We start from the raw sequence: 11,347 nt of genomic DNA, 5'->3' as shown, positions 1-11,347 counted from the left end.
TTTAAGAGAGCAGAAAGGCGGTTGGCGTTACAAAATTGCCCCTCCCCACGAAAACATTAAAAAGACCTCACCTAGCAAAGTTGCCCCTCCCTACGAAAACATTTAAAAGACCACGCCCAGTTCTAGGTCTTCTTGTTTAAACTGAAATAGATGACAGAACCTGGAAGCTTCCGAACGAGACATCTGGAGATGTTTTACAAAGACCGCGGGATACACATGCTAGATCAAAAGGAAATATACTGTTGAGGACAGGCGTAGAAGATTAAGCCTGCGTTGGGTGTGATAAAATATGTAGGTCACAACCTGGACTTTGCCGTGAAATACTTCTTTAATAATCTTATTGACTGATTAGAAAACAGATCAATTTGAGATTTTTAAACATTAATTTCTTTCTAACTACTTCCATGCTACTATATAGGGCCTAATTTATGCAAAAGAAATAAACAATGTAAGTTATACACCATCCCTTTCAGACCTTACGATCTATAGGGCATATGATGTTAAGATCACATTTCTTTGGCTAACAGTTAACAAGCAGAGTGTCGTGTGGCCAGCACAACCACCAACCACCTTTTCTTTCCCACAACTAAAGTCAGGTACCCATTAGAGGTGGGTGGACTCAGGGGCGCCCTAAAAATCCCGAAATTCAAAACTCAAGTCTTCACCAAGATTTGGGTTATGCGCCCCGCATACACTATCATACATATTTATATTAGTTATGAAAAGATAACTTTTTGTCTAACCGGTAAGGTAATCAGGACTGTGCAGTGATTGAAGACATGTTAGTTTCCAAATGTTCAGCTGATGGTCCAACGAGGTTTAGACCACTGGGCGCAACACATACATTAGTGTATGACACTGGGTGTTTATTATATACACTGATCAATTGATTTTTTTTTTCAACTCCACATTAATGGACGTGAATCACAAAACAACAGTAAAAATGTTAACACATGGAGCTAAATACTTTAACAGAAGGCAACAAAGAAGAAGAATATAATGAAGAAAAAAACACTGGCTGTGTGGAATGCACTCTGGGCTGTCTTACGCTGGTCCTGAAGGTACTGGGTTTAACTGTCCCCCCCCCCTTCCCCACTATAGTCGTGCAGAAGGTTTGGGCTAGGATGTAATTATCTTGAGAAACTGAATAAACATTCAAAACTTGTACAAGATTTTTCACCTGTCCCATCTGATGATATTCTTAATTTTATTCAACTTTTTTTTTTTTATATAAACAAAAGAAACAAACAATTTTTGTAACATACAAATAAAAATTAATTTGCATATATGTAAATACAGTAGTGATATTTAAGGTAATGCTTACTTTTTTTTTCCCAAAAGTTTAAGTTAAAAGTAGCACATTGAAAGCACTAATTACTATGAAAAAAACAGCCAAAGAAATTGGAAGAACATACATTTGTGGGCAACATTTATCTGCTGCTGACAGCTGGAAGTAAACTTTTTCGTCCAAACTAACACAGTTTTGCTAATTAAATTTGCCCTAGTGCTATTTTTTCTTATGTATAATAAAAACAATAACAAAATATGAAATTAACTCTAATACATCAACTAGGTGGAAGACCATCCTCAATCAAGTTGCTATCATCCTCCAATGATTGTGAAGATTTACTTGAGTCTAGCTGCCAGTCTTTTGTAATCTCTGCATTTAGCTGTTGGTGTGTTTCAACCTGCAAAAGTAAAAAATATTTTCCATCAATGCTTCAAGTATATAATATATATGTAAAAGTAAAGTTCCCCTTTCAGACCTTGCGATCTATAGAGCAGATGATGTTAAGGTCATCTATTTCTTTGGCCAACAGCAGGGTGTGGTGTTATATGTGACCAGCACAACCACCAACTGCCTTTACTTTCCCCAACTAAAGTCAGTTACCCATTAGAGTTGGGTGGACACAGGGGCGCCCTAAAAATTTCAAAATAAAAAATCCCAGTCATCACCAGGATTCGAACCCATGACCCCAGGTTCGGAAGCTAAGTGCTTTACCACTCAGCCACCAGACCCTCAAAATAAATGTATTTAAGTATATATGGATGGCACCAGTGCCAAAGTTTTGATAAATGCCATATATATACATTTTTAAATTCAGAATATATATAATATATATTATAGGTGTCTTTTTGACATGAGGTAATGAATGGACCTAGATGTATATATTAGTTCAACTTTCAAATATAATATTAAAAATTCTGGTATAAAAAAAAATTATTTTTATAGGTTTATCAAACAAATTATCAAAAAAAAAAAAAAAAAAAAAAAAAAAAAAAAAAAAAGAATTCAATGTTTAAACAAATGTAATCAAACTGAATTTCCATTTGCTTGTTAAACGTGCACAGACACAACCATTATTAACAACTGTTATTATGAGTTGCTTGGCTGGTGTTATTTCTTGTTAAACTAAAAAGCCATGAAAATAATGATTAAATACAGTGGTGTCACTAGGGGGGGTGTGGGCGCACCGGGTGACACCCAAGTGGAAAAAATGCACTTTTCAACAACCCCCCCCCACCCCAACTTTGATAAGTGACAAGGAGCAAGATCATAAAGCATATGAATATTTCAATAAACTTATTCTTAAATTAGGAAAATCAATAGCAAGATTTTGTTGTTTAATAAATAGTGGGCATGTCCACAATGAGAAACTCCCGAGAAGAGTTAAGAACATTTATCAGGCTTTTAAATTTGGATTATTTTGGCAGCTGGACTTAGGCTACAAAAAATTGTCAGCGAAGTCATTGCTATGATTGATGTATATAGTTGGGAAAACAGAGGAACATCTTGCACTTATAGATGGCTTGATATCGCATTGTTTCTAGCATTGCAAAAGATGGTATTTGGTGGCGGATTGAAGAAAAGACTTTTCATTGAATAATGGATTTTTTTTGGGGGGATTGTGGAAAAGTTATCCAAATATGACCCAGTACTGAATTATAAACTTATAAGATTGCAAGGCAGTGATGCAAAAAAAGAAAAGTTACTTTCCAACCTTGCACCAAAACTCTCAAGTTTATAAATGTTTTAGCAAACCACTTAAGGGATATACTTATCAGAGACATAAATGCTGCAAGGTACTCTGGTATCTTGTATTACAGCACACCTAACAAAGATCTCAGAAGTTTGTAAGATATATTAACAGTAGCAATGGTCATGTTCAAATGACTGAAATGTAGGATATTTCCATATTTCTCTTTAAGTGGACCAAAAGCTGATGGTAGCAGCTCTGATAATTTAAAACGCCTGGAAAGAATATGATCTCATGGACATGCTAATGCAGCTACAAAGTCAAGAATTCATGAAGGAGTGCAATTAGTTCTAATGAAGAACAGAAAAGAAACTATAATGAATGTGTACACCATTTATTTAAGCTATTTGGTCAAAATTGTTAATCAGAAAATGCTTCTAGAAAAAAGTTTTCTTTCTTTGCTGCTTTTACCAATCAATGGGATATTTTAATTAATGCTAGAGTGTCATATGAACAACTCGCTGGTGTGCTCATCAAGTTGCTGTTAGACCCATGAAAGAACGATTTTATGAAAGTGGGATGATGAAAATCTTTGCCATCGCTCTGAAAATACAAACACAAGAGGAGCAGTGCAAGGACAACCGCCTGTCTGTGAATACATGCAGACCTTTCATTGCTTTACTTTCTTGTTGGCTGATGTACTGAGGAAAAGTTAACACAAGAGTAGCTTCAAATTAAAGTGTTAATTATTGGCAATGTGCACTTCAAAGTTTATTCTACTAAATATGTGACAAGTTAGCTCAAAATGTCATTGAGATAACTTTTGTAAAATCAAACTAGAATACTATTGCAACAGAAAAAAAAAGTTTTAACAATATGAAAATATTAGTAGAGTAATCTCAAGATGTCGGATTCACTATTTAAATAGAGAGCAAGAGGTTAATGCTGAGTGCATCTATATCTTATATTCTGGGCCAGACGACAATATATTTGAACAGAAATACAAAAACTAGAATACATCTACTAGCAACAAAGTTCATTTTGAAGGACATCAACAAATCTCTAACAGCTTTAGATTTAAGCCTTTAACTATTTCTTACCAAATGCATCTCTATGTGGTGTCATGTGAAAGAAGCTTTTCAAAAGTAAAGTTAATAAACAACTATTAATAACTTTTGAAAAACGAATTTCAAAGCAAGCAATTCTGTCAATTGAAAACGAATTCTAGCAAAATATATTGAGTTTAAAGTTATTCATAAGTTTCAAATTGAAATCTTGAAAAGGAAACTTTAAATTGTATTTTCTAAAGTAATTATAGACTTAAATGTTAAGTAAATAAAACTTTTCAAGTTTTTGTACCGATCAATATACTTTATAATATAAAGTTGCACTTTTTTCATTAGTCGTCCTCAGAAAACTACCACTATAGTGTTAAAAAGTTTCCATTAAGAGCTGTTTAAAGTTTACTAAGGTAAGCATGCTCAGTTGATGTTTAATTTGTTTCTAATTTAAATCTTAGATGTTAATCTATGTAATAACTAACGATAAAATGTCAGAGAAAAAAAAAAGAAAATAGTATCGACACTCATTTTAACGTTGTGTAAGAGCAATAAACAAACTGTATTATATCGCCAAAAAAGAACTAAACAACGGTAGTTTTTTATTATTTATCTGTCCCAAAGAGCTTAGATAAATCATTTCTCTACATTTATGAAGAACCTTGCAGCCCATCTTTTCTAAGCATATATACAGAACAACTACAAATTATTATTTTATACTTTATATGCTTGATTGGACTGTGGTTCGGTCGTCTTGATGGTCCTGTATTCAAATAGTTCTATAAAATGTGTGACAAGTTAGCTCAAAACGTTATTGAGATAACTTTTACCCTGAGGACGACTAATGAAAAAATGCAACTTTATGAAAAGTATATTTAACGGTACAAAAACTTTAATAGAAATTTTAAATTTATCTTAACATTCAAAAGTCTATAATTGGAACTTGTGAAGTGCTGGGGGGTGTTTTTTTTTTTGGACAATCTGATCTTACCGCACCGGATGACACCTATTCTTGTGAAGCCACTAATTAAATACACATAAAACTGGTAAAAAACTACTTGTTAATTTTGACACTAAATGACTAACTAAATACGGTATAGTATATCAATCCCTTTATCTAGTCTATTTTTGATCTATTTCACAAAAAGCTCAATTCACAATACAGTCAAATCTGGTAAATTAAATACAAAATACTAATGTACCAAAATAAATCCTTTTTACGCCAAATCTGGTTAATCAGATATAAGCAGGTTATTAGGACTAAAATGATTCCACTGTATTTTCTAAGTATGTCACAATATTTATATTTTTTTCTTAAAAAAATACATTGCTAAAAGCACTGTGTGGGAACAGATTGTTTCAATGGGAAAGGCCATATATAAAGAATATAAGTTGGTATTGATGATGCCTAATCTAGGAAATCAAAATGCACACATGCACATGCCAGAAGTAAAAAAAATTATTCAAAGGAATAGTACATTTCAGTAACATTATAAAACCAATACAATTGCAAATAACTTAGGATTAGGCCTTTCAGGGGTAAATTTGCTCCAATTTGGAAAAGAAAAAGAATTTTCGAGATGTTATGTGATAATTTAACAAAACGTATATTATTATTGAGTAACTAAAATATGGATAAAATCTCCATCATGTTACAAAATAACAATTAAAAACTTATGTATTATACACATACACAGACACAAATATCTGCAAAGAATAACACTCCTCAATCATTGTAGATCAGATGTAGATTTCAGTAACCAAGAAGATGATCAATTTGTAAAGTGCTATAATATATATATATATCATTTTTGTGTGCTTTCCTTTCATTTCTGATTCACTTCTTATAGTGCATTCCTAATTTGGAGATAAATTGTAACACAATGAAATATATACCAGTATACAATAAGTGCAAAAAGAAAGAAACAATTACCTGTACTTCTTGCTGAATACTATCAACCTCATCTTGCATGAGTTTCTCTTCGTCATCCATTTTCTTTATTAGGGTGGAAATCAGAACACATCGGTCAGACCCACAACAACAAGGCACTGGATGGTCAGTAGGCTCTTCAAAATCAAAAGTATTAGCGCAGTAAGATGAATCTTCAAATTCTTCACAACTGTCTTCTTCATTACTGTCATCATCAAGTTTAAGAGTAATGTTATAATGACGTTTGTTTTCTGGACTTTGAGCCATACTTAACCGGCAATAGACCTCAGTGCCACCTTCTACCAGGATTGCTTGTGGAAGAATAATAATAGTCTGTTTCCAGTGCGTAGGAGGATCTTGGGGGCCAGTCTTCAAGGATAGAATCTGAGCAGGATTTAACTGTAGAAGCTCTTGAAATGTTTTTGAATTATTATTCACAGTGGGAGAATCTTTGCTAGTTGATGGTTTCTCTGTGAGTTTATTATTTTTGGATGATGGGCTCAAATTGTCAGTGTTGCTGTCTCCTGTATTTTTCTCTAAGCTTTCTCTATTCATGGCTGTGGATGTCATTTCCTTACATTTGTTACCCTCAATATAAAAGTATACATCAAACCAAGCAGCGAAACCAAATATTTTAGAGTCCTGCTTCACAGAAAACAGGAGCGAAGAGGTGAAACTTCTGACATCGTCAACTGTCACTCTCTTTAAATCCAGAGTGAACACAGTCTGAGACTCAGCCTTCACAGACTCAGATTTAATGCACTTGATTAGAGGCTTCGACACATCTGCTATGTTAAGCTGAGAGGCCAAGGGGGAGAGATCATAGCCAAAGATGTTGCTCCATTCTTCTGCCCTTTCTTGGAAATGGTCAGACATGTCCACAGGAGCCAGGTATAAGGTGGCATGAGAAGGGGCCATAACTCCATCTTGGGCTAGAAATTTATCTCGAGCAATGATGACAGAGTCAAGCATAGACTCATGAAGCAGGTAAAAGCCCATCCACTCTGATACAATAATGTCCACCTTTTCTGGTAGAGAAATGTCTTCCACTGCACCATGGATCACTTCAATTATGTTTTCTAGGTGATTCTCCTCCACTATTTCCTGACACAGACAGGCCACACTGCTGGCTTCTACAGCATATACTTTTCTAGCACCAGCTGGGGAAAATACAAGAGATGTCAATCAATAATGATCAACACTTATTTCTTTTATTATTTTAGTCTTTTACTTTTATACAAAAATGTTCATTACTGTTAAGACTAGTAAATCAACACACAACTGCAAACTTGTATTTTTATAAGTACTTTAATCTTGGTATAAAGAATGCCCAATAATAATGTCAATGCCTAATCATTTTTCTGACTTCCTTTTTTCTGAGGTTATTTCCATTCAACAGCCACATTTGCACCATTTTACATTCATTCCATGCAGTGCTCTAACAGTAACAACTAATATATTAATTAATTTAAAAACATATCCAAAAACCTACAACAATCAAATGATGCTAAATTATTTATTTTCTCTTATTTTTTTGTTTGTTTAGTTTTTTTTTTATTTGTTGAGTGATAAAAACTAAGAAAAAGCTTAATTACTGAAAAGACATGAAATAAAAATAAAAAAAGTTAATTTAAGAAAAACAGATTTATAAATAAATGATAAGATAAGATAAATGTATATAAAATTAAAAAAATGATGGTAATATGTAGCAGAACGCTATCTGCCAGGCAGCTTGGACAACAGTTTCTAACATCGTTCCCTGTCATACCTCTTTCATAAAAGGAATATGTTAAAACGTTTTTTTCATAATAGCTTTTATAACGCTGTTACCAAAGATGATGTTATGACTTAAGGCGCTCTAAATACAAAGTTCAGATGTATACAGAAGGTTTAAATGTTAAAACAACAACAAAGAAATAGAATGCTCGCAAATAATAAACGACTCACCAGTTGCAGCAAAGAGGGACAATATGCCAGTTCCAGCACCTACATCCAAAACCACTTTGCCTTTCACAAAATCTCTGTTGTTTTCAAAGAAATTTCTGTAAGTAGCAGTGCGAGGCCAGTCTTTAATCATCAGTGCATGTACTCCAAGATCAGCATAGCTATTGAAGTATGAGTCTGGACTAGCGTCTGCCATGGTTACTAATAAAGAAATAAATAGAAGAATCAAATTCAAATGTACAAAAATTATTAACATGATGATTATCAGCTTCATTGTGATACGTTAAGAAAATTAAGTGTTTAAAGTTTAAAGCCCTGTTGTGTGTTGGCCATTGGTCATGACTTGCGTCTTTTCGGAATTGATTTGCATTGCATAATATATATAATAATAATATTATTATATATGCTGCAAACATCTTGTGCCTATTAGTATTAGATTCTAGGTCTAGATGCACCTCACTTACCTTGAGCAGCTAATTCTTCTTCTGTCCCCACCAGACCATCCTATGTAATTAGTACGTTGTCTGCAAACCCCAAGTTATTAATAAGTCTATCTAGATTCTAGATCTAATTCTAAGTCCAATTTGATATAGCCTGTCTACTTACTTAGTCTTAGATGACTTAGTCAGTCTACTTTAACTACTTTAAGTTTAATAATACTAGTAGATCTAGTACTACTTTTACTAGTCTAAGTCACTCTTAGTCACTCTAATTCTAGTCTAGATTAGACATCATTAGATAATATTGTAGATACTATGGACTTAGATCTATATAAGTATATATATGGACAGTCACTATAGAATTAGATGAGTATATAATTATAATATACTATATTTACATAGATTATGATAGATTACATCTAGAAATAGATCAGTCATCAGACTAATAATTGTCACTAAAAAAAAAGTGACTAATTACTAATAAATTTTATAAATCAGAGATCTAGATGACTATAGTAGAATCTAGATCTCTAGTCTAGCTCAGCTGCTCATATTTACTTACCTCAGGCTCAATTACCTGTCTTTAAATTAAACTTTTAAACAAAATCTAGATTCTAGATCTAAAGTAAGAATATAAATTACTTAATAAATAAACTATAGATTAGATCTAGTAGAGGTCTATAATCTAGTGACTCTAGATGATAGTATTAGATCTAGATTTTTAGATAACGAGTTGTCTTTGCAAGCCATGTGTTTTCCATTGTAAATAAACAAATGGATATAAAACTAATAGTATCTAGCAGTTCAAAATACTGGCTATTCTATCTACTTCAGTACATAGATCTATATATATCTAAGTTTCAAATCCAACCATGGAACTATACTAACCATCAAGTTCAATATTAGCAGTCACGAAGTTAATAGCAAAACTAATTTGAAATTTGGACATTGGATTTCACGCGAGTTAAATCGGCCCGGCACAATAATAAGGTTGGATTCAGTACTTTTGAATGTAGCCGTTTGACGAAAACCGGAATACATTATTTGGCAATATAGCTTCAAAGACCAGCTTAGCCTGGCTTAGGCGTCAAGAGCACCTGCTTGCATGCGGCCTCAGAACGAGACAGCTGGAGGTCACTCACGAAGGCCGTGGGATACATATTTGAGACCAAAAGAAAATCTGCTGCCGAGGACAAACGAAGACGACGAAAAGAAAATCTAAATCGACCACCTGCGGACAATGGTTATGCTTGCACTGGATGTGGCAAAATATGTAGGTTACAGCTGGGACTGCGATGCCACGGGAAATACTGCATACCTCACTGATCTTTTCGGACTCGAAGACTAGCCTTATATATAGCCTTTATAGGCCTACAGACATAAAAGAGAGCAAGCTGGTTGCAAGCGGCATTAGAACTAGACAGCTAGAGGTCACTTTACAAAGGCCGCGGTATAGACCTACACTTTTGAGACCTAAAGAAAATCCACTGCTGAGGACAGACGTAGACGGCGAAAAGAAAATCTTAATCGACCACTGGCGGACAATGGTTATGCCTGAGCTAGATGTGGTAAAATATCTAGGACACAGCTGGAGCTGCGAAGCCACGGGAAATACGGTATTCCTTATTATTCTTCAGACACGAAGATATAAAATATAAGCCTTATCATTGCAATTGGATGATAGTATGCAGAATTAGCCGATGTACAAACAATCTGAAAAATCATTATTAAATTCGAGTTTCTGAGACATGAATAATTTAGACCATATTTTAAAAAAAAGAGAAAACTTTTGTTTAATAACAGAGATATCTGCGATTAAATATGAAGAATCTGTAAGTTAATATAGGCCTACGATTAAAAAAAACAACAACAAAAACAACAACACTAATTTGTTCCACTCGTAGGCCTACTGGTTTCTTTTAAATATGAACTTTTATCAAATAAAAGTTGTTCGAAAGCCATCTGACGATGGAGTGTGTGCGTGTGTTTCTGATGTAAAAAAAAGGATGAGCTGTTTCTTTTAGCTCAATAGATTTGAATGTAACCACGAGGAAGTCTTTCTTAGTTAGGGTTGTGAATTTGTGAGAAGAGTGACATTGAAGTAGGGGAGCTAAACAGGAGATGGGTGACAGAAAATCTATAGTCTACAGTGATTTGCATAAATTGTTCAAGATAATATTTAAATATTTAAATTCAAGTTGAAGTTGAATATGTGAATAGGCCTGTTCCTTTTTGTTTAGAAAAGAAGTTTTTTTTTTTCATTGTTCGGCTTTTAGAGATTAATACGCCTACAACGGTTTATTTGAATCAACTTTTTTTTTAGAACTTCGACCCAACGACCATCAACAGCTAGGTAAGATTCTAACAAACTATACCGGACCGAAAACAAAGTCTTATTGAAAGGCAGGGGCGGACTGGGTGTCAAACGAATTTTAGTATAGAATTCACAAAATTTGTATACGAATTATGTTAATAATATATACTAAGTATTTATATTTCAACCTATTTTTAGATTATCTCGCCCCCCCCCCCCTATTAGGTTGGCCGACTTTGGTGGGGTCGGGAGAGGGCGATGGCATCAATCCCGCCCCTTCTCCCCTAAACTTTTGAGTTGGGGGGCGGTCCAATTTATTTGTTGAAATCACAGCTTGCTAACAGAATCAATTTAATATCTATATGATTAAAACTTGTTATTGATAATTTAACCGATCTTTATATTATGTCGTTTCCCTGTTGGCCGATTGGGTTGGGGGGTGGGGAAAGGGGCAAATACCTCTACTGCCCTTAAATTCCCACTTAAACCCTTTGAGTGGGGGGTGGTCCTATTTTTATGGAGAAATCATAGTTTGTGAACAAAATTAGTTGAATATCTATATAATATATATAATATAAGCAACGCATTGATATGCGAACACATTTGTATGTTATATCGCACCACATTCTAATCTCAAATTTTATGATTAGTAATAATATAAAATGAAAAAGGGTTGTACCAGG

The 11,347-nt window shown here is 33.9% G+C and overlaps 1 protein-coding gene across 4 annotated transcripts; it reads right to left on the bottom strand.

Moving 5' to 3' along the window:
• Nucleotides 1–1,190: 1,190 nt before the first annotated feature.
• On the bottom strand, nt 1,191–9,103 carry LOC106063324 (uncharacterized). 4 transcript variants are annotated; one of them, XM_056015315.1, is made up of 5 exons: nt 8,928–8,944; nt 8,375–8,434; nt 7,914–8,111; nt 5,970–7,126; nt 1,191–1,688 (listed from the first exon to the last, which is right to left on the bottom strand). In XM_056015315.1, the coding sequence occupies exons 3-5, from the start codon at nt 8,104–8,106 to the stop codon at nt 1,566–1,568; spliced, it is 1,473 nt and encodes a 490-aa protein (XP_055871290.1). In that variant the 5' UTR covers nt 8,107–8,111; nt 8,375–8,434; nt 8,928–8,944; the 3' UTR covers nt 1,191–1,565. The 4 variants fall into 4 exon arrangements, with proteins under 4 accessions (XP_055871290.1, XP_055871289.1, XP_013077112.2 ...); XM_056015314.1 differs by lacking the exon at nt 8,375–8,434 and having other exon boundaries at nt 8,913–9,103; XM_013221658.2 differs by lacking the exon at nt 8,375–8,434 and having other exon boundaries at nt 8,928–8,963.
• Between the last annotated feature and the right edge of the window lie 2,244 nt (nt 9,104–11,347).

Source organism: Biomphalaria glabrata, chromosome 17, assembly GCF_947242115.1.
Source record: "Biomphalaria glabrata chromosome 17, xgBioGlab47.1, whole genome shotgun sequence".
In the NCBI taxonomy this organism is placed as follows: domain Eukaryota; kingdom Metazoa; phylum Mollusca; class Gastropoda; family Planorbidae; genus Biomphalaria; species Biomphalaria glabrata.
The sequence above is the reverse complement of the archived record's forward strand: the minus strand, read 5'-3'. Positions and strand labels throughout refer to the sequence as shown.